The sequence below is a fragment of the Camellia sinensis genome, chromosome 15, assembly GCF_055761805.1.
Source record: "Camellia sinensis isolate YWXY chromosome 15, ASM5576180v1, whole genome shotgun sequence".
In the NCBI taxonomy this organism is placed as follows: domain Eukaryota; kingdom Viridiplantae; phylum Streptophyta; class Magnoliopsida; order Ericales; family Theaceae; genus Camellia; species Camellia sinensis.
In genome coordinates this window covers 121,553,388-121,577,797 of record NC_138975.1, presented here as the reverse complement: position 1 = coordinate 121,577,797, position 24,410 = coordinate 121,553,388, and the positions used below count along the sequence as shown (strand labels likewise).

The 24,410-nt window shown below is 35.9% G+C and overlaps 1 protein-coding gene across 3 annotated transcripts; it reads left to right on the top strand.

Moving 5' to 3' along the window:
• Positions 1-3,882: 3,882 nt before the first annotated feature.
• On the top strand, positions 3,883-22,773 carry LOC114320013 (uncharacterized). Of its 3 annotated transcripts, none has more exons than XM_082908988.1 (8): positions 3,883-4,073; positions 7,952-8,049; positions 9,808-9,840; positions 10,034-10,146; positions 10,710-10,788; positions 17,072-17,101; positions 20,960-21,084; positions 22,400-22,773. In XM_082908988.1, the coding sequence occupies exons 2-8, from the start codon at positions 8,025-8,027 to the stop codon at positions 22,466-22,468; spliced, it is 474 nt and encodes a 157-aa protein (XP_082765114.1). In that variant the 5' UTR covers positions 3,883-4,073; positions 7,952-8,024; the 3' UTR covers positions 22,469-22,773. The 3 variants fall into 3 exon arrangements, with proteins under 3 accessions (XP_082765114.1, XP_082765116.1, XP_082765115.1); XM_082908989.1 differs by having other exon boundaries at positions 3,908-4,073; positions 7,920-8,049; XM_082908990.1 differs by lacking the exon at positions 17,072-17,101.
• The last annotated feature ends 1,637 nt before the right edge of the window (positions 22,774-24,410 follow it).

The following is a 24,410-nucleotide window of genomic DNA, read 5'->3' as shown; positions in this document are numbered from 1 at the left end:
CCCAAAGAGAGAGAGAGAGAGAGAGGAGAGAAAGAGAGAGTAATTTCTGGACTTGGGGTGTGCCGCGAGCTCGTGGGCCAAATTTACATCCCTATATGTGAGTAATGGTTATGAGATATGTGATTAGTGGTTATGATATTGTCACGACCTAAACCCGCCCCTATGGGTTTAGCACCGTAACCGACCAGTAATCCGAGATTACCGAAGGCCTGCTTAACAGTAAAACCGTAATACAGAGTACAGGGGCTGGCGGAAGCCAACACAGTAATAAAAGATATCCAATGAGCTGTGATAGTGTGTATGCAAAAAGACTTTTCATACATATTCACATTCGGAAACAAAAGGTAGTATGCACATACATCATATACAATCATTCAGGTTAGGGACCAAGTCCCTACCATAACAGTATAGTACAAGTCTATACAGTCTATACAAAACAGGAATAGAAAAGGGGGAATCTAAAACACCCCCAAGCAGCCTTAGCTTGGTAGCACTTGGAACCTCGCAGTGAGGCACGTTGGTTGGCTTGACAAAAAGGGAGTTTAACCCAACGCTCCTAGCTCCGATTCGGTGCCTGGACACCTACATATATATATAAACAGTAAGCTAAAGCCCAGTGAATAACATATGCGTAAAGAGGTTAAGAATTGATGTCCTTTTAGTATTGAAAACAGTCATTTATCAGTATATCAGTCATTCAGTTTGTGGCTCATATTTCATGCCATAACAGTCATTCAAAAACTAGAATAGTCATATGTGGTACATCCAATAGCAAAACAGTACAGTAGGTCTTAACAGACCGAACAGTCAGTTGATGGCCATCATATCAGTAAACAGTAGTGGTTCCAAACATGGGAACCGACAAAGATCTCTGTGACAGTAACAGTACAGTATAGTAACAGTAAATTGCTATGGATGCCACGAATATAGTTCGCAAATAGGACAAGCATTCATTCAGTAAGAAATATCATTTCAGAAAGTAGTACAGTTGATCATTTAGAAAATATTCATGATTGAATATATCTTTACAACATTGTTACTCACAGAGTTCTGGGCTATAGATAAGCTAGAGCGTCCTCGGATGCCAACCCTACACAGTTACAGAATGAACTCACACTAAGCTACACAGTTGGAAAAATAATAACTTAATCCCTAATTTGCCTCAGTGTGGTTTTACAACAATATCCTCATTAAGATGCCTTAAACTAGGCCTAAGAAAACCCATGATGGAATAAGGATGCAAAGATGCATTTAAAAACACTTTTTAGAATTTTTAGAAAACAGGGGTCCCACTCGAGCGTGGCTTTCTACGCTCGAGCGGACATGCAGACAAAGGAGCTACGCTCGAGCGTGACTTTCCTCGCTCGAGCGGACTGAAAAAGTATTGGATGCACGAAATTCACGCTCGACGGGCGCTCGACCCCCGCTCGAGCGTGAGACACAAGTCCTCGCTCGAGCGTGCATTCCCTCGCTCGAGCGGACTGTAAACACATGCAAAGTACTGGATACACGCATTTCCCGCTCGAGCGTCACTTTCCCCGCTCGAGCGGAATGCATGAACTCAGTGTGTACTCTCGAGCGTGGAGTTCCCCGCTCGAGCGTGAGTCCAAAATCTGGAATTTTCAGATTTGAACCTCAAGCTCAAAACTCAACTTTAAAGCATCAAATTCGATCCTTTTGGGCTAATTTTCTGGAAAACACTTGTAAACTCATAATATGACATGTTTCAAAGATCAATTTGAGAAATCAAAGCCCAAAGGTAGTTCAATTAAACACAATTTCAAAGAAGTTTTCATGAACATGAAGAACATATGACATGCATGAATTCTAGTGAATTCTAATGCCTCAAAACATGATCCAAAGCAAGATTAAACTCAAAACCATGATGAACTCATGGACTAGAACGAGAATGTAAACTTGCATGCAAGATTTCATGAAAATCAACTTCAAAATGCAAGAATATGTACATGCATGCATGATTTAAGCTTCAATTCAACAATTTAAGCCATAACTTGGCTCTAAACTCCAACAATCCTCAAAACCATGCAAGAACCAACCCAAAATATGAACAAGAAGGTAGATTCTCTACCTTAAGTCTCCAATTTCAAATGTAGAAGCTCAATATGCAAGGAACCCTTCAACCTCCTAAGCCTCCAAGCCAATCTCCTAGTTGAAACCAATCTACCTCTTATCTCTTTTTGTCTAGTCGGTTTGGTATAAGGAAAGGGGTTGAGAATAAAGTGTCAAAAGCTCCTAATCAAGTCCCAAATATTTGTAGAGAAAGGCTACTCAATGGCAACTAGGTAAATAAAGCCAACTTATGTAATTTAACATTATTAAATCTAATTTAATCATACCAAATCACATTTCAATTCAATATACCATAAAATCACATAAATTCTAACTAACATAAAACATTACTCGATTTCATATTTGATCGCCGATAAGGCCTTCAATTTGCGGTTTAAACATAATTCATGAACAGATAATTTAGCGGTCAAACAAATAGACATGCATTTAAACTATACACTCAATCAATCAGTTCAGAATTTCAGTCAATCAGTCATTTAACATGCTTAATCATAGATTAACACTAATCAATGGTGAAGGTTGTCACAGATATATGTGATGTTGGTTATGAGGCAAATGGTGTTGGTTATGAGATGTGGTTATATCATGAGTGGATAAATGTTATGAGATATATGATTAGTGATTATGTGATTTTGGTTATGAGCAGAGTAATGTAGTTATAAGTTAAAGGGTGTTTGGTTTATGAGATATGTGATTAATGGTTATGAGATATGTAATGTTGGTTATGATCAAAGCGGTGTGGTTATGAGATATGTGATTAGTATTATGATATATGTGATGTTGGTTATGATATATGTGGGTAATGGTTATGAGACATTTGATTAGTGATTATAAGATATGTGATTTTGGTTATAACTAAAATGGTGTCAAATGGTGTTTCGTTATGCTATATGTGTTAGTGGTTATGAGATATGAGATATTGGTTATGATCAAAGTGGTGTAGTTATGAGCAAAATGGTTGTTAGTTATGAGATATGTGATGTTGGTTGACTCAAAGGGGTTGGTTATGAGATGTGGTTATGATTCATGTGGATAATAATCATGAGATATGTGATCAATGGTTATGAGATATGTGATATTGGTTATGAACAAAGTGGTGTGGTTATGAGCAAAATGGTGTTAGTTATGAGATATGTGATGTTGGTTATGAAAAAAAAGGTGTTGGTTATGAGATATGTGACTAGTAGTTATGAGATATGTGATGTTGGGACCCCTGGACTCCTTTAATTTTCTTTGCCCTCTTTTTAGTAACCGGTTACATTGGTTGCCAATTCAAAAATTAAATTATTAAAATAATCTAATTATGTGATAGTTATGAAATAATATGGTATGCATGAATAATTAAATACAACTAAGTTATGAGTTAATATGATAATGATTATGATCTATATGATATTAGTTAAAATATAAAATCATCCAAATGTACCATAACATCACCCCATTTTCACTACCATTGTCAAGAAGAAATGGTGGTGGTGGTGAGTCAGAAAGTGGGGGTCAGCTTGAAGGTGGTGGCACTACAAAAAAATCAAATTTTAGCAGCGTTTTTTATTCTAGTAGTCTGAAAAATGCTATTATAGATGGGCTATTACAGCAGTTATTGACCACAACAAAAAATAAACGTTTTAGTAACATTTTTTCTTAAAATACTGTCATATATTTTTTTATAGTGACGGTTTGACCACAAACGTTACAAAAAGCCAAGCAAAATAAAGGTCCACCAAATAAAATCAGTTTTTATTATTATTATTATTATTATTATTATTATTGTTTTTAAGTGAATAACATATCAGAATTTCTATCCACCCACAAAAACATATCAGAATTTCAGTCCCAAAGCAAAAACCGTTCAACTCCTTGATTACAATTTGTGCCCTAGGCTATCAACACTTGTTTGCGAAGTATATCAGAGCCTTCGTTCATCCTCCACCGCGGCGTGGCGTGTTGACGACGTCAAGCTACAGCGCCATTGTGATTTGAAGGTCAGTCGCTCTCTCCGTTTCTCTTTCTCTATCCCCCTCTTTCTTCTGGTATCTCGGTTTCTCTCTCTACCCCTCTCACTGTCTTCGGACAAGTTTGGGTCCATGGAATTCATTGTTGAGATAAGATACTTGCCATTCCATGCATTGCTTCTAATACCTCCAAAACATCTCTGCTTTGAAGGATTTCATGAACATCTTGAATGATTTTGATTTGGGAAAATAATTTAGAAAATAGATTGATTAACATGTTCTGTATTCTGATTATGATATTCACACACACATTTATTTATATTTGGTCATTTATGATATGCATATTTTAACCAATATAATTAGTGAAGTGAATGGATTGTTGTTGATGCTACACAATAAAATCTCATGCTTGAGGAATCATTATGTATGCTAGATATTTGATAAAATGCCACAATGGAGTAATAGCGCCTACCTTTTTGTTTGTTTATTTATTTATTTTTGTTGAGAAAATTGTTGTCTATGAATTTAATGCACAGTTTGTAATGTTTTGTTGTCTTAATAACGTGATTAGAGAAAATTGTTGCCACTTTTTTTTGTCATTGCTTTTTGTTTATGAAAGTGTGCATGCATTGAACCATGAGATAAATAAATAAATAAAGATGAAAGTTTTCTGGTTTCAAGGGAATTATACATACAGTAATTTGGATTTACAACATTATCAACTTGAGTTTATGTGAAATTATTAATGTTGTCTCATAGGGAACACTGGCTTTTTGGAATTTGGATCTTTTTGACTTTGCAAAGATCAAGTGAAACCCTTGTTGGTCTACTTTACCCAAAAATTTTCACACTCTCACACAAAGATATATATATATATATATATATAGAGAGAGAGAGAGAGAGAGAGAGAGAGAGAGAGAGAGAGAGAGAGAGAGAGAGAGAGACGCATGTGTTTGATGGATGCCTGTGAAATCACAATGGCCACAACTTTTCATTTATGTGATGTGTGTGTACAACTTGACTAACAAAAATAAAGAAAACATTTGGAAGGTCATTTAGACTATTGGATTGGATGGGAAGGATCCTCAAGGCAGGCCTGATATTGTAGGAGGACTACTATCACTAGCTGTTATATTAAATATGGGAGCGATGACCTGAGGGCATTCAAATCTGGGATACAAGGTTAATTACATTGTACATCATCTTCTTGATTTTTTTCTTTTTTTTTTTTTTTTTTTTTTTTTTTTTTTTTTTTTTTTTTTGGAGAGAGAGAGAGAGAGCACCTTTTAAATGAGCCACATATGCTTCAAGCAGTTTTTGGGGTTTATACAAGGGATGAGGATTCTCCACTGTGATTTATCATTATACTTTTTATTATAGCAACACATGTTAGCAACACATCATTATACTTTTTAACTAATAATTAACTTGAACTCTCCCTCCCTTTGAGATTGATCATTGATGTTGGTCTTGAGCCCATATCCGTAGAATTTTTTTTTCATTTTTTTGTGCTGAGAAATTAAATTTTATGACTTGAACCTATACCATATAGTGATGAGGCAGATGAGCACTTGCCATCTCGCCAAGTCATGAAGTGTTTATATATCCATTATGTGTTTTAATGGATAGGTATGTGACTTTCAAACTTTATATATGATATTAATGTGAATATATTGCAATGCTAGCAATGAAGTTTTTTTTTTTAGGAAAAACAAATTTTCAAACATTTTAAACATAAAAATCAGTCATGCAACTAAAGCTTGGTTTACTTGCAAGTTTAATGTATTGGCATGCATAAATGATCAACAAATCACCAGTGTGTTCTGTTCTTATTTTCAAAGATGGCACCTGGTGTGTTTTGTAACTTACGTGCTGCTTCTCCAAAAAAAAGGTGTTACATTAAACATAATCCTCTTATAAAATAGTTCAATTCTTGGGAAAAAAAATATAGGGAAATCATACAAAAATAGTGCCTACCTTTTTCTTTATTGTTTTGTTCTATTTTTCTCTAGTGTTAAAGAAATAACATTTGCTATATTTTAGCCTGAACCTTTTCTGTTGTAAATATACTATCATGTTAACTGCAGCTTATTTTTTTAATATATCTTTCAGACACCAAATAGAAGTGGTAGACCTCCATTTGATCATTTCGACTCAAGTCACTGGTTGCACATAAGTCTAATGTGTGATAGATGAGATTTTGTCTTCGTATTTTATATTTTGTACTAGACTATACTGCCATTTTGTGTTTTCTACATTAACATTACCTGTCTTGTTTGAGCATATAACTTTTCCCTTATCTAATTAGTTTGTTTCAATGGTTCTGAATCAGCCAATCATAGCATTGTCTTTAGGTTCAGTTTAGAACCTCCTGCTTCTTTGACTAATGCATTCCTTCATTTCTTCTTCTTTTTTCTTTTATTTTGACAAAATTGTTGTCCATGAATTTAATGCACAATACACTTGTGGAATTTTTGTTGGCCTAATAATTTTTGTGTAAGAGCTCTACCACTTGAGCTACATCCTCAAGTTTGTTTGGGTGAATTTGTGAATGTTAATCTAATTATTTTTTTCTTCAAGTTAGTTATAATTAATTTTTTTTATTATTGAAGTGCATTCTCTCTAAATTTTGATATTATTCATTAATCACATAAAAATTGCTATATATATTTTTTAGGGAAATTTGGCTATAAACCCCCTTTACCTTCCTTTCATTGTTAGAAGGACTAAGAAAAAAATTATACTTTCTAAACCCCCTCATAATTATAAAATCTTGCATAAAGGACAAAATTTATTATTTAAATATTTTGTCAGACTATTATACCCTCACATATACACAATCCAGATACAAAATTTATCTTCTCTCTCGTCTCTCACTTCTAACCCTAGCTTCCTCCATGGCCAGAGCTGTGTCATTCCTAAGCTCCGACGATCTCTCTCTGCATCTTCTCAACTCTCCTCCTTCAACTGTTCATCTTCTATCTCGTCTCTCTCTTCTAATCCTAGTTTCCTCCATGGTCGGAGCTGTGGAGAACTTGCAAATCGCGCTGATACATATATATATATATATCTATATATATGTGTGTGTTTGTGTATTTTGAGATTTGAATTCGAATATATATATATCTACATATTCCGATCTGTAATATATATATATATATATCTATATATATATGTGTGTTTGTGTGTTTTGAGATTTGAATTCGAATATATAGATTTTTGAAAGCTCAAAGTTTTAAAAATCTGAAAAATCTGAAGGACCGGGGTATGAAAAATTGAGATTTCTCTAAAATTTTCAGATTATAGGCCTGATTCAAGGATTATAAGCATGATTCAATGTTTTTCAAAGTAAACATCGATTGATTCAAGGATTATAGGCCTGATTCAAAGCTCAAAGCTCAAAGTTCCATCGATTTTTCAGAGTAAACATCAAATTTCATTTGATAGAACCAGAGTAAAATTTTACTCTGGTTCTATTGCTCTGTTTTTTTCATTTGACAGAACCAGAGTAAAATTTTACTTTTATACAGAGTAAAATTTTACTTTTAGCTTCAGAGTCTTACAATTTACTTATTTTTCAGAGTAAAATTTTACATTTATACAGAGTAAAATTTTACTTTTAGTTTCAGAGTGTAAAATTTTACTCTCATTCAGAGTAAAATTTTACTTTCATACAGAGTAAAATTTTACTCTGAAATACATAGTGAAAATGTCTTAATAGGAGAGCTGATAGATATGAGGGTAATATAGTAAAAGAAACAAGTTTTAAAATATCAGGGGGTTTTGAAAGTACTTATATAATTCTTGTCCTTTTGAAAGAGAAATTAGATAGTGAGGGGGCTATGACCAAATCCCCCTATTTTTTATGTCTTATAGGATCTTATGATTCTTGATTTGATCCTATCTAGGCCGGTAGAATTCCAAAACAATCCTGTGTAACCCCCATTTTTTTACAACCTTGCTTTTTGTTGATAAGGAGTCATGCCTCGTTCTTTTGGTGGTGGAGGTCAGTACTTTTTTTCCTTTTGCCATCTCTCTCTTTCTTTCTGTCTCGTTTTGAACATAATTTAATTATGTGTTTTTTGTCTTTTTCTATTTGTTTTTGGTTTTTGTTAGCTGAAACCATTTGCTCAAAATGATAGAGGTTTTTTTTTAAAATTTTGATGTCTTTGATCTACTCGCAAAAGGCACGTGGCATCTGTGTACAACTTGCAGCATATTGGAAACCAAAATTTAAAAACAAAAAGTGTTGGTTACTTTTTCATGCTTGATTTATCACTAGTTTTACTCTTATCATTAACATTTCTCTCTGTCTGTATATGTGGATATATTCTAATAAAGCTTCTTTGTTGAACTTCTAAGTTTTTTACAGCCTCAACCTATGTTGCAAATTGATGTTTTTATGCTTTAGTTTAAGGGCAAATTACACAAATAGTCCCTGTAGTTTATCTCGTGTCATTTTGGTCTCTGTCATTTCAATTTGCTCAATTTTGCCCTCGAATTTAATGAGGTGTGTCAAATTTGTCCAATAATTGACGGCCGTTTGAAATTCTGGATAGAAAGCCATAACGTGCCTCTCACGTGCTCTATCTAGCAATTACTGAGGGGCACATTCGTCTTTTCACTTCAAACCCTATATCAATTAATTGAGGTACTGGTTACAATCAATGCTCAACATACAAAACTCAGTTCCCATCAAGAACATCAGTGGCCTCTGTCGGCACCGGAGTCGGATTTGCTGCCTCCAACTAATTAATCAGTTCCAAAACCTCCGCTGATGCCCGAAACCCTAAACCAATCCCATAAACACTATCCACCAAGCAAATATGCATAAAAATGAACAAAGGAACCTCTCTTTGGAGATGACTAAGAACATCTGGTATATACACACATTTGATTTTGTCAGTTAATCCTTTTTTTGAAATTCCCAAATAAAAGAGAGATCCATGAAAAATGCAATAGACCTGAAATGGATAAACAAAAATGCACAAAATGAACTCTCCCAGAGCCAAACACACACACACACACACACACACACACATATATTTCGATGTGTGTATGAGTATTGTTGTATATATTTAGATATAGTGAGAACCTGGACACACTCATAGATATACATACATACATATATTTGTCCAAAGCACAACAGATCTCAGTGAATCGACATCTTCATCGCCAATCTAAGAACATATCTCAGTGAATCAACACACGAAGTGTGAGATCCAGTAGCAAGTAATCTGATAGCCGTAGAAGGAGGTGCGACGGCGGTGAGTAGCACCATGTGGAGAGTCGAGCACCGTCGCTTCTACGAGAAGAGAGATAGATGATCATTCTCGGAGAAGAAGTTGGAAACTAGATTCATCGAACCAGGGCTTGCACGGCAGAGGTGACGACTACGAGAGAGGCCACCGCTATGGGCCTTGCCGTGAAGAGGAGAAGCGGAGAAGGAGGAGAGAAAGGCAATGGATCTGGCGGTGAATTTGAAGTGAAGAGACGAATGTGCCCCTCAGTAATTGTTAGAGGGAGCACGTGAAAGACACGTGATGGCTTTCTGTTTATAATTTCAAACGGGCGTCAATTATTGAACGAATTTGACACGCTTAGTTAAATTCAGGGACAAAATTAAGCAAATTGAAATGACAGGGACCAAAATGACACATGGGGTAAACTACAAGGACTATTTGTGTAATTTGCCCTTAGTTTAACTAATACATGTTATGGGTTAATTGTTTTTGCTCAAATTTGTTGCTCTTGTCTTTTGTAGGAAAATCTTCTTCAGCTTCTTCTGGTTCAAACAGTTAAGTGTGAAGCATTATTCTCTTAATAAACGAAGTTGCTCAATCACTCCCAGAGACTTCCCTACTTTTCATTTCTAAGGGAAGTAGTGATTAGTTTGTTAGCAACTTCTCTAGTTTTCTTCCTTTTTATTTTATGTTTAGGATATCTTGTTTATGTGTTTACCTTTGCCCTTGTGTTCTCTATCTTTGTAGTTGTAAAACTTGCTGCAACTATTTCGGGTTTATCTTCTCTAAGCAAGAACTTGGCAAATTTTCATGTAAGGGAGCCACGTTCATGTGAGATTTTAGAAAAAGAATATGAAGAGGTACAATTTTTCAGAGTTCAGAGTCATCGGGAATGGTTATCGGTGATATAGTAGTTGTTGCATCTTTTCTTAGTTGAGGATGTGATGGCGCAACCCTTGATTGGTTAGATGCCAATCATCGGATTTGGAAGCCAATGTTGAAGTCCACGGGTCCAAAGTCTTTTTGGTCCCATAATTGTAATTGGTAGTTTATTATTATTTTTTAGTTAGATTTAACTAAATAAAGTTATCCAGGAATATTAGTTGGTTAGGTTTCCAAACTAGAATATAGGACTTTGTTTATATAAATATTAGGGTTTTGACATTGTAATATTTAGTTTTGAGAATAATATTTGAGAGTAAAAGGCTGTGACCGACTTTGAGTTCTTCTCCGTTTGTCTATCTCTTCCTGCACCAGGATGAGTCATAGGTTTATGGCTTAAATCCAAAGATTTAATTTTCCTAATGCAAAGATTTTTAGTTTAACTCAATGAGTGTTTGGAGAGCTTTTTATGTTTTCCTCTTCAATTTTCTTTTTAAGTATAGTGTTTGTACTAATCTTATGCCCTTTCTCTATTATGCAGTGCATGAGCAGAACTCCAACCAGTTACGATGCCCAACACTGTGAAAAAATTCGCAGAAGGATGACATCTTGTCTTGAAAGTAAGTGGGGTTTGTATGCATATCTAGAAACTTCCTTTTTTCCCTAAGGTGCCACTTTTGCCATTAAATATAAAAAAATAAGATGGTTCTGCATTTTAATTATGTAAGAAACTCTATACCGTGTCTCATACAAACCAAGAGTTCCATACCAATTCTAAAAGGAAAACTAAGAAGGTTCAATCATTGTATAGGATTGTATTTTAAGGTGTCTTTATCTATTCTAATATGACTTTTGATCCATCAAAATGCAAAATCCCATGTTCTAAGGTTTTGCTTTTTGGAGGGGGTTGTTTGTGGGAGTAGTACGTGTTGACGGAATCAAGTAAGTATTCGCCTAATCACTAATTTTTGGGATGTCATTAGATGGTTGTAGGCCTTCCAATTTACTGTATTTATTGTTTTTTGTTTTTTTAAATTTTTTAATTTTTTTTGGGAGGCAATGTAGTTAATAAACTTGTTTGCTTTGAGTTATTGTACAATGTATACTGCTTTTGCTTTGTAATTATAGTTATTGTTACTTATCAAAAAAGCGGCTTGCATTAGGATTAGGATTGGTGAAAGTTGAATCTTAAGGTCTAGAAAACATGTAATGCAAGCTATTTGGGTGTGATTAAATAAGGTTACTTTCATAAGAAAGATAAAGAAACAAAGAGACAACAGGGTGTAAATTTGATGAATGGAGACAAAAGTGTGTAATATTAAGAAGGGATAAAGTAAAAACAAGAAACCTATGGTGGGCTGAAATAATTAGGTTTGGAAACTAGATCCCAATTTATAAAGCTGTGGTTAGTGCTAACTTGTTAGGTGGTCTTCTGGTAATCCAATAGAGAATGCATGCTGAAAAATGTAGGCCAATTATTATTGATTCGTAGTGTTTGGGAATTTTGTATCCAAACTTAGGGTGTAACATACTTGGTACTTAACCAAACCAAACCTTGTGTCCCAATCAATTGGGGTGGGCTACATGAATCATTTTTCTCCATTATGTTTTGCAGGGCCATATGCTTAAGTAAATTCATATCCTTCTTCACCATGTCAATGTAGGTCTTACCCTCCCCCTAGCATTTCCATTAGCAGTAAGTAATCCTATTGCACTTCTGTAGAAAAAATAAATTGAGATGTATATTATTGATTGATATATTGATCTGATACATTCTGTTACAATTGATTGATTATATAGATGTAGGTTAGGTGGTGGTAGGTGAGGAGTAGGTGAGTGTAGTAGGTGAGTGTGTGGTAGGTGATGGTAAGTGTGTGGTAGGTGATGGTAAATTCTAACAGCCCCCCGCAAACTCAAGGAGGATAGAAACTAACCAACTTGAGTTTGGAGAGAGGAACAAAACAAGAAAATACATAAAAAATAAAATAAAGATAGGAGACACTGTATGGTCGTGTCAGACCGTTGGTGAAGACACTGAAAGGTGGTGCCATAACGTTGTAGAGGACACTGTATGGGGGTGTCATAACGTGGTAGAGGACACTGTATGGTGGTGTCAGACCGATGTAGAAGACAGTTTATGGGGTCATGTCGGACCGTTGTAGAAGACAGTTTACGGGGTCATGTCGGACCGTTGTAGCAGACAATGTTGTGACAGTTTACGGAGTCTTGCTGGACCCTTGTAGAAACTAACCGGAATCAATGTCGGGACAGTTTACAGAGTCTTGTCGGACCCATAAAGGAGCTAACCGGAATCAATGTCGGGACAGTTTACAGAGTCTTGTCGGACCCATAAAGGAGCTAACCGGAATCAATGTCGGGACAGTTTACAGAGTCTTGTCGGACCCTTAAAAAGTCGCACCCTCAAAAGGTGTGCCCAATTTTGTCAAAAGGCGTGCCATCAAAAGGCGTGCCCAATTCATCAAAAGGCGTGCCATCAAAAGGCGTGTCCACTTTATCAAAAGATGTGCCATGAAAAGGCGTGCCAGTTTGTCGGGCGGCAAGAGGCGCGCGATACGCGTGGCTGCCTCGGCTATTTAACCAAGACGAAGGCTGAGGCTGAGGCATACCATTCTGAAACCTCTGAAACCAACCCTTCGCTGAAAAACTCTGCCTCTGCGGAGAGAGAAACTGTGGAACACTTTGTTGCCATTCTGTCACCAACCCTTCCGAACATTACCAGTCTGAAATTGCTATTTCGCTGAAACACTTAGCAACCCAAAAACATGGCCTCTTCTTCCCGTCCAGCTACCCAGAACCTGCTCACGCTCTTTCCAGAACTGAACGAGCCCACAAGAGAAATAACTGGTGCGGTGGCCAGTGAACCTCAACCAAACACCTCTGGTTTTGCTCCATTGAACTTTCCGATGCGGTCGGTGGAGCAAAAAATGGCGGTGCAAACTGATATTGAGGCTAATCAGTATACTCTGAAGTCATGCGTGGAAACCATGACGGCGGTCACAAATTTGTCGAACCGGCTGCAGAGTAGGACAAATGAGGTGCAACATTTAAATTCCCAGCTGGCTCTGCTCCAACGCATGTATAAGGATGCGCGAGCAGAGATAAGTGTGCTGAAGGCAGAAAATAAGGAGCTTAAGCGGAAGGCCACCGTTATGTTCCGATTTGGAGGGCCGCCATATGCTGCAGTGGAGGAGTATGGGGGAGTGAACGTGCTTGGTGGACAAGGAAACACGGAGGCAACACCGGCAAGGGCCGTCCAGGACGGAGGCAAGAAGAAGAGGCCTGCAGCAGAGTAGAGAAGAAAAATCCCACTGGGGGTGTGTTGTGGTATTTTTTTTTTTATTTTTTTTTATTTATTTTTTTTTTTTTGTGTAAAAATGTGATCGGGGTTGATTCCGAAGATGAATAAAATATGGGTGTTGTGCAAATGTGTAAATGGTTTTTTTTTTTTTTTTTTTTTTTTTTTGAGTTGGAAGTGAATGTAAAAAAAAATGGCCTGCCGTGAATGGGTATCTCTCTCTTCACATGGGCTGTCTCCTTTGGAAATATGTGTGATAAAATAAGAAAAAGAAGTTGGGTGGTATGGTGTGTAAAGCGTGTTTGGTTGGAAAGTAGAAATAGAAGAGAGAGAATGAGTGGTGGGATGATGTGTTGTGTGGATAATAAAAAAAATAAAAGGTGGCTCTTTTTTTTTTTTTTTTTTTTTTTTTTTTTTTTTTTGCAAGCCATGAATCTGTCCAAAAGTAAAATAAAAAAACAAGTGCACATGGACGTGATAAGCTCAGTGGGTGGGAGTAAATAAAAAAAGAAGAATGGGATGTGTCCGTGAAGAGAGAGAGAGATCTTAAAAGTATAAATAAAAGAAAGTGGTGTGCTAGCCGTGGGGTTGAAAGTGAAAGTATAAACATAGATATATATATATATATATATATTAAAATAAGAGAATTGTTAAATCTGTTTGTCTAAGTCATGAATTGGTAGAGAAAGGTCCAAACAAAACCACTACTCTTATCATCTCTCTCACTCGCAATCCAGCAACCAAGTAGAACAACCAGGAGAAGAAGAAGAAATGTCGGTTTCGGCTCTATTTGGTTCGAGAATGGTGGTCCTCCCAAACCCATCTTCTGGATTTGGTGGTGCGACGAAGGCGCCAGTTCCGAGGGTCGGCGGCGGAAGCTGCGGCGGTCTGGTGATAGAGTGCTCGTCTCGGCCGCAGAAGAAGGCGACGGCGCACCACTTGGGCCCATTGTCTCAACCTCGTCTTCACCGAACAAGACGAAGGCAGGGACGTTCTTGGTGAGTTCGATTTCTTTGGGGCAGCGAAAGAAGGACCAGTACTGTTTGTAATTGTCTTGGACTTTGTCGGCGGAGATGAAGCCGCCGGAGAGGTGGACGATGATGGCTCTGGATCTTGCAGCGGTGGTGGTAGAAAGGAAATTTCAAGGTATGTGTGAAAATTCGAGCGGACTAGGTTGAGGTCCGGCGGACGGCTAAGGTGAGGTTGCCGCCCGCCGGGGAAGCAAAAATAGTAGGTTCTAAACCTGCTCTGATACCATGTAGAAAAAATAAATTGAGATGTATATTATTGATTGATATATTGATCTGATACATTCTGTTACAATTGATTGATTATATAGATGTAGGTTAGGTGGTGGTAGGTGAGGAGTAGGTGAGTGTAGTAGGTGAGTGTGTGGTAGGTGATGGTAAGTGTGTGGTAGGTGATGGTAAATTCTAACAACTTCCTTACTATTGCCTATACCAATCTTCATTGTGCTTGTCCTACCTATCTTAGTCTATTCATTTCTAACATTATCAGCTCCAATTGCAGAGGTTTTGTTTATAGCAAAATTACAAATTACTAACATTAATAGCTCCAATCACACTACATAATTGGCGCTCATAAGGTTATTGATTTGTAATTTGTTTTAAACAAAAAATCTTTAATGGAAAGAAAACTAATGGCTTGGGGGTGGGGGGAGAGGAGTGCTACATTAATTAAATATAAATAAATATATTTGTGGAGACATCATGCAAGCTTTGACCTTTTAAACTATTGATAAGGTGGAGTAACGCTTCCTTTGAGTTATAAAGGTTATTGATGGTCCTTTTTTATTCGATCAATATGGGGTGATCAGTTGGAAGTGAGACTTCGTAATGGTGTTTCTCTAATAGGAAATGTTCGGTTGCTTCAAGAACAGGAAAGATGGCTCGAGCTTGGTGATTTGGTTATGAAAAGTTGGAAAGAGATGGTGATGGCGATGCATGAAGGCTTTTTGAAGGATGATCTTGATCAAGAGCATTTTTGTGATGATGGCGGGCGTATTTAGTCAATTCATAGGGAAGACATTGATGAAGGATACTTTAGTGGTTGCCAAGCATTGGCAAAATTTGAGGATTATGAATCTGATGACTTCTTAGATGAGTCTTTGGATGGCGATGATCGCAACAAAGACTCGATCTCATTGTTGCGAGAGTTCAACTTGATATGGTGATTTTATTCAACAATGCTTCTAACCAAGCATGAGCGGGAAATTATTCAGTTTGAGACACAGAAAATGAGGGAGCAAATTGTAATGGGGTAATGGTGTTTTCATTGTTAAAATGGATCCTAATTTATGCGAATCAAATGGGTATGATCATATGAGTACTTGTCTTTGAAGGGGCATTATTTGCTTTCCATTTTTGGTTATGTTTATCATCAAAACAAAGTGGATAGGAATTGTGATGCTTGCTCTTTTTTATCATTTTTTATTTTTTTCTTACCAAAGGTTAATTTTGATACTGAATCTCAACCACCTTCCAATTCTTTGAGAAATGCTTGCATTGGGACTCGAGATGATATTCATTTTCCTAGTAAGGATCTTATACTAGTTGGTGGCTGTGATTCTAATGTTGCTGTTATTTACTTTGGACTTATTATGAAGGGGAATCTGGTAACGTTGAAGAGGAGGGGGAAAGGATTTAGGAGAGAGTGGGATTTACGGGTGTTTACAGCCCGAACAATCCTAGGTTAATGGCTTTCTTCTAGGAGGAGTTAGTTGTGTCAGTGGTGACTTTAATGTCATTACGATAGTTTCAAAGAAGATTAATGGGGATAAGGTTACTTGAAGTATGAAGGATTTGATATATTCATTAGGAATTGTGATCTCAGTCTATCACCGAACTTGTATGTAAGGCGGCTGATGGGATGCACTTGTCATCACAAGTCCATAACCATTCTCATACCAACTTTCTTAAGGCTGCATGTACCTTTAAAGTAAGTAAGTTATTTTTTGTTTTTCTTTTTGTATGTGTGTGTTTTGCATTAGCGGTACGAGAGAGTGGTGGTCGAGATTACGATAGGAAGAATTCAACCTAGCCTGTTGGATAGGATCTTCTTCGCGATCACCTTGTAACTAAAGTTACAAAGATTGATTGGCCTGAAATCTGGAAGGGTCTTAAATTTTAGGAAAGCAAAGATGATTGACTGTAGCATATTATATTAATGACTTATCCAGTAACCAGTTATCTGTCCAAAAGTGAGCTTCAGTTCCATCTCCAATAAGCCAACGAGAATTCTCAGTTAGAAGCTTATCATTGGAAATTCTTTCAGACAAGCTTTGAATAATTTTGACAAGGAGTGACCAGCCACAGAGGCTTTTGTTTAACATATATATATATATATATAGGTTTGAACTGGCTGAGTTTTTTTTTTTTTGGGGTTTTTGGAAAAGCTTGTTTTTATTTTTGTTGACACTGTATGCTGTAATTGGATTTCTCATGCTTTAGTCATCGACATTTGTTTGATAGCACAAGCTGCCTAATGTTACCCCCTTGATCTTTATAGATGCCATATTTCAGTTATTTATAGTTATGTTTTCTCATGCATCATGTATGCAATCCCAGGTGTTCAAAGAAGGGTTCAAAGACAAAATGGTACGTTTGACCTTTTGGTTTCATGCTACTTTTTATTTTGTTTTCCAATTAAAGCTGTCAAACTTCTGTAGTGGTTTTAATTTATGTTTATTCATTTTATTTTCATTTAGAAAATGTTTGAGAAAGTTATAAATACACCCCTTGAGGTTTATCAAATTTTCATTTGACACCTTGAGGTTCTAGAAAATAAATACTGCCCTTGAGCTTTCAAATCACATGACAATTCTCAATCGTTAACTAACAAAAGTAGATGATGTTAGCAATTTTATTTTTCAACATACCTAAGCGCTTGCTCATATCTCTCTCCGTCTTTCCTATTCTCTTCATTTCTCTCTCCCTTTCCCCCTCAACCACTCCCCTTAAAGAAAACCAATGACTTTTTCAATTTATTTTTATTGTTGCATACTCACATATACATGCATATACAACTTTGTTAATGATTGCAAATTGCAAATACCAGTAAGGCTACATCCTTGTGAGATTATGTATTGAACTTTTGGCCAGTATCTTCCAAGCCCCTTTATATACATTTCAAAATTCTTGTAAAATATGCCATATTTGGTCTTGGTTTTATAACTTGTATAGAGTTGGCCCCTCCAAAATCTCAATTTGTTTGAAACCTTTAGTTAGGGTCATGATACAATACACATGATGTATACCACATGCTAATTATGGTCGAAATTGGTGGTGGTTACAAGTCATTGTGGTTTTTAGTTATGGGCCATTGTGCTGGTGAGGCTAACAAATTATTAAATAAAAATTGGTTATGTTTGATTATGTGTAAAAGTGATTTTAGATGACTCATGTTACGACCAATATGGCTATGATCAGTGTGATAAAAGTATTCAGTATATGCTATTATTTTTTTATCTTTTTATTTTGTACTTTTTGTTTTGTAAATGTCAAGTATTTAATATAGTCTGAAATTTTATTTGTGAATTTAATAATCATGTTAATAGTGAGCATCTTTGGCCTCAGCCAAAACGCAGTGCACACCCACCACACTCCCAAATTGCACACACTTGCTGCTCGAAACCCACACTGAACTAGTCAACAAAAAAACAACGAATTCACCACTCAACCTCTAAAATTTTATACAGATGGCAATCAAAATTTCTCCTTAATCTTTTTTCAGCCCTCTCTACGCTTTCAACAATAGATATATCAATATGAATCAAAACATTAAGTGGTAATTGTTCCTCCTACCTGATTAGTAGAGCATTCCCCCTAGCTTTATTCTCTTTTGTTTTAGCTTTCTTCTCCATGGATGCTAAAGGGTATGAATCCCTCACCCTTAGCTATTCGTAACATATCTGGTGCACGAGAAAGAAGGATAGGAAAACACCATTTCAAGGCGGAACACTTGTGCCACTTGAAGAGGGAATATCAACATAGAAATAGTGTGGTCTTAAAAGCCCGCTAACCTACTTGTGGCACTTGATTATCCTTTACTTACAAACATAAACAACCAACCATTTTCAAATTTAGTACTCAGAACCATTCCTCAACACACCTGAAATTTTACCCAAATCTCCAAGGGGCAGCTATTGTAATGAATCTGTTGAACCTCGCAAATGATGCACATCTACTTCAACAATGGTGGATCGATGACCAGATGGTGTGATTGCTGAGCGGGGCTTTACTTGTTCAAGGCCTATCATTGTTAAAGCGGGTGGCTAAAATAGGTTCTATCAAGTTGAATTTGGAAGACAACAATACTGGCAATTTGTAGATTCTTGTTTGACAAACAGTGTGGTTGTCAAAACAAGCTAACCCTCTTGTTACACTTGATTGTGTTCTTTATTCTGAATCAACATTCCATGGATTTGACATGCAAACGAAGAAACACAAAGGGTCTGTTTGGTGCAAGCTTATTGTAAGCTTAGAAGCCATAAACATCTGTTCCCCTGCTTTCAAACTACATTACACGGACTCGGGTGCAGGTGCGTATCTAAGGGTCAGACACCTGAAAACTAAAAATGAAGGATACGTGGATATGGATCCAAATTTGGATACGGATACGGGGTACATCAAATAATTATTTCTTAAATATGTATTTTTTATAAACATGAGTTAAAAAGTTGACCCAATAATTTTTTTTATATATAATTTATGGACCAAACATATAAATTAGTTACATAACAGCCCATGGTATTAAAAGATTTGTTGGCCAAACTTTTAATAGGCCAAAATTTTAGTAGGCCAAAAATTTTACTTATCTGGTCCAACCCAATTTTTTTTAAAAAAAATATTTTTATAAAAAGAATAAAATAGAGGGATGAAATATAATAAATAAAGAATAAAAGAGAGAGAGAGAGAGAGGCAGATCTGGAATAGAAGAGAGAGAGAGAGACATGACAGAGAACGAGAGAGGGGCTTACAGTCGTGCTTTCGAAGACGAAGTTGAAGTCCACGAAGACAAGGTCGAAGGACGCGAGTAGGGGGATCGAAGTCGGCGACAGAGGGATTGATGTCTTGCCCTTTCGAAGTCAGCGACAGGTTCTCTCCTTGCTCTCTTCTCTTTCGTTTCTTCTCCCGTACCCGTTTGTACAGAGCCATATCCCACACCCGTACCCGTGTCGTGTCGTGTCGACACGAGTACCTCCCTAAAAACGAAGAGTCCGTGTAACGTAGCTTTCAAATAATCAGCTTTCTTTTTCAGATTATTAAGCTATTTTTACCTAACAAGTTGTAAGCAAAAGTTGCATCAAACGGTCTAGCAAATAAAAAAAAGCTATAAGCAGCTGAAATAAATTGCACCAATTAGCCTCAAAGATATTATTCCAACAACTTCTCCTAGGAAAAGAGCTTTTATTAAACCAATTGTTGATGGTGGTGATAAAGTGGGAGAGAGTGAAAAGGAAGTGGGCTGAAACTTGAAGGGTGCTCTTTATTCTGATTGGACATTCCATGGAAGTGACATACAACCCATGAAACACAAAGCTATATTTCCAACCCATTGATACTTTTGTGGAGGAAGCGTGTTGTGTCTGACACCGAGACTCTTTGAACACTCTTAAAATTGTATCCGACACTTCTTCATCTTGTTTTAATTGAAAAATTAAATTCATAATAACGATTCTTTGCAGACACTTTGGCCACATTTCTTGAACCCTTTGAACAAGTCCTATGTGATGAATCCCATTATAATAACAATGTTTTGTATTCTTTAGAGCACAACTTGCGCACTCTAAATATGTTTGGAAACATTTGTAAGATGATTGCATCATATGTATTACAATGTTTTATATTGTTTTGCATTTTTTATAATGTAATTGTCATGTGAATATGAAATATATTGCCTTTTAATGTAATTACTTGTTTTATTATTTTTATCCGAAGCGTGTCGTGTTCTGCATTTTTTGAAAATCACTATGTTGGCATATTTGTGTTTGTGCTACTTAGGTTCCAACATCTTAATCTTGTGAGAAAAGAGTGTATTAAAATTTAAACCAATTGTTGATGGTGGTATGATAAAGTGGGAGAGAATCAAAAGGAACAAAGGGATTGAGGCTAAGTAGAGAACAAAGGTAATATAGAGAGCAATTGTTGTAACTTTCTCCTCCATGGCTGCCAAAGGGTGTTGGTTGAGTGTGGGAAAGTGGTGGGGGTGGCAGTTGAGGGTGGGCAAAGGGTAGAGGGGTTTGGATGATGGAGGTGCTGTGGGCATGTAGGTATTTTATATTTTCTATTAGTTCTATTAAAAGACAAATGCTGACAAGGGATATTTGTAATTTCTTAAATCATGATGGAAATTTGTATTTTTGATAAATCTTAGGGAGTATATTTGTAATTTAACCGAATTATTTTTTGTTATCTACATGGGTGAGGTGAGTTGGGTTTTGCTTTTTAATGCAGAGCGTCGGGAATCTCTCCAGAAAGAAGCAACTGCTGCAGGTTTTGCCTGTACTGAAGATTACAAAAATCATAAAAGGGATACGGACCCTAGAAAGTGCAGAATAGCTTATGAGAAGTACAAGAAGGTAAAACTGTGTTCATATTGGGAACTTGTAGATATTTGTTCATGTGCTATAATAATCGTTTTCTTGCTTTTTAAAATTGAGAATGAAAAATATGTGATGTGTAGTTCACGGTAGAATTGTATGGTTTAAATTCATTCTTATTTTGAATCCCATTTCAATTTTTTCCTTGCCTATTGAGTTTTATGATCAAATCTATTATCCTTTTCAATCCTATGGATCAAGAATCAGTGTCAATGTTGAAGAGAAATACATTATCATGTTAATCATTCGTTTCTCTTATTCATTTTGTTATTATAGCTTGTAAATAATGAATATGGTAGGATTGGAAACAATGAATGTGAATTTGATGCAGTCCTTGGTTATATCTATCAAGTTATCCTATTTATGTAAACATAATTCATATTATTGAACCTAGGACTGCATCAAATTCATAACTTGAAATCGGAATTGATCCTTAAATTAGTTTGCTTAAAATCATAGGTAAAATAATTAATTTCTTTGCCGGAAAGAGGAACCAAAACCCATTATGCATGGATTATTTTGACTCTTTCGTGGCTTTGGGTTCAAGGCTTCTTGGGGGCGATGTGGTTCCCATCCACCTGTGCTTCTGACCTCCGCTCGTTAGGACATTGGTGGTTGGTGTCAAGCTATGGCAACTGCAGATCCCCTTTATGCTGTAACCCCCGCTTTCTCAAACCCATCTAAGTCCCTCGTCCGGCTCACTAGCAGGTAGTGGCTTCATTGGTCACGCTCAAGGGGATTGCTACTATTTGTCACTCCTACCCTTTTTTATCAAGCAAAATATGAACTTTTTCCTATGTTATGTATGATCTCTTTTCATGTGTGATTTATGGATACTGATTAAGAGTTGTCATCATTTTCAAGTTCGTTTGGTTTATTTTCCTAAGACACTATGCTTGGAGTTTGAAATTTTTTGGGGGGGAATAGTTCTCTGTATTTTATTTATTACAAATCTATGATCTAAAACACAGTCGAAAAGGAACTACCTTCAATCTTCTAATTGTAAACTATATTGTGATGAATAGGGAAAATGTTTTATGTGCTTTCTCGTGTATTTATTGCCTTTTTTTCTTTGGTATGAGATGTTACAAATAACCTCAATATATATATTCAATGACAGATAAATATTCTCATTCTTTCATTGTATTCCATACTTCGTTTTTATTGGAGAAGTATTCTCTCATTGCATTTGGAATTATTTAATTAACTAGTGTGTTTGTACTAAACAAGTTAGTGTTACATAAACATGAGGTCCAGATTTTTAATAATTGTTTCTCTTTCTTGAATTGTGCAGTGCCTTAGTGAGGATGAAAATAATAGATTTTGTCAATTCTATATCAACAATTGTCCCCAATTTAAGTAGGCTCTCCTAAATGTCGTGCTGCTGTTCTCCTTGCCACTACGTGAATGTCCCGAGCACACCGAAGCCTATATATAAGTTATGCCTCAGATCAGAGTATGGATGGAGTAATTATCTAGTTAGAACAATGCTTCAATTTAAGTAATTTTGCAAGTTAAAGTTTGTTGTCATATATTTATACATACATATATATATATATATATATATATGAGAGATGTTTGCAACCAAGTTAATTCATATCTTGTTTGTAAAATGCTTTGCAATTTTTAAAATATTAAAATAGCAGTGTTTTGCTTAGGCAGATAAAATGTTGCTTGCTTGCAATAAAGTTTTCGATTAGATTAGATTGTAAATAGCTTTTATTTATTTATTGTGTTTATGAAATTTTCTTGCATGCCTCACAGGGTAACTCATAATTTTCTTGAGAATTCATCATGTACATTACAAACACTTGGGAGCAAAGCTTAATTTTTAATATATATATTTTCATGCCTTATAGGGTAAACAAATGAATGAAACTGGAAGATTGAAATAGGAACGGGATGACAGTGTATTTGAGCCAAGCCTAACCTGTTTCCAAATTTGTGAACAATGAATTGGGACGAAACTTTAATTTTTTTTTATTTTTATTTTTTAAAATTCAGACAAATAGTAAACTCAATATATTCAAGTGTAAATTACAAACACAGATTTATTTAAAGTACAAATTATCACTTCTAATTATGAAATCAACTTTCTAGTTGCTCAACAAATTACTTGTTTTATTAATAAAATCAATATCAGTAATTTTTTTTTTAAAAACACCAATTTTATTGTACTTTTTAAATACATTTAAATTAGATGTATCTATAAATGAAATTTTTTTCCGCATAAAATAGTAAAAATAATTATTAAATTAAAAGGTCCATGACAAAATCAAATACACATTAATTATTAATTAAAAAGTTTGTTTCAAAATAATCAAATATATAATTTTGAGACAATCAGATAAACTTTTAGTAATTAAAAAAATGTGGAAAAACGTAAAAGATTAAAAAAAACAAAGAAAGAATAAGTTATACTTCTCATCTCCAACTTTTATAATTTTACTTTGGTGGCCCATATTCAAACTATTGTTTCAATATAGTCCTTCACTGAGTTGTAAAAATATATAATCCCTCAGTCTCAGAACACAAGAGAAAGTGAAAGCAGAGAGAGAAACCCATCCAAAGCGAGAGAGGGAGAGAGAAAACAGTTGCTGTGAAATGCCAAAGCACATCCCAATTCCATTAGGCAAAACTTAAATTCAAAAACATCAAAATTCTAAAGAACATAAAATCAAATAAGCAAAGACAAAACAAATCCATGACAGAGAGAGAAAGAGACTCAAGTAGAATCTAGGTTTGTAATCAATCACCATTCCCACCATTTCCATTTCCATTTCCATTTCCACTTCCACCACCATTGTCAAGTGGTGATGGTGGTGGTGATGGTGGTGAGTCAGAAGGTGGTGGTGATGGTGGTGAGTCAGAAGGTGGGGGTGAGAGAGAAGGTGGTGGTGAAGGTGAGGCGGAAGGTGCTCGTGGGAGTGGAACAGTGGGCGGATTTGGAATTTGAAGCTTATAGAGCACCAAATCCATCTTCATATCCAGCTTTGCAATACCATCCTTGATTCCACCGACATCAGATGCAATATCAGTAATCTCAGTCTTCATTTCTCGTCCGTCAATGCCACTCGCAATTTTCCAAAGAGTCCAGACGGCATCCTTGAATTTGTCCTTGCGAACCGATTCCAAATTCGTACCAGTTTTGATGAGATTATCAAGCATTCCTTGAATCACCAGGAGAGATGCCATACGGTCTAGAGCTTCATAATATGAAGAAGAAAAAATAAAAAATAAATAAGAACATATACGTATACGTCAAATCAAGTTATATATATCAGATCAAAACAGACTAGTTACTC

Excerpts from the sequence above, each read along its gene's own strand:
- LOC114320013 (XM_082908988.1), top strand. The coding sequence starts at position 8,025 with ATGCCTCGTTCTTTTGGTGGTGGAG. Across the intron at positions 9,841-10,033 it reads AGCTTCTTCTGGTTCAAACA|TTGTAAAACTTGCTGCAACT; the intron begins GTTAAGTGTGAA and ends CTATCTTTGTAG. Across the intron at positions 21,085-22,399 it reads CTTATGAGAAGTACAAGAAG|TGCCTTAGTGAGGATGAAAA; the intron begins GTAAAACTGTGT and ends TGAATTGTGCAG.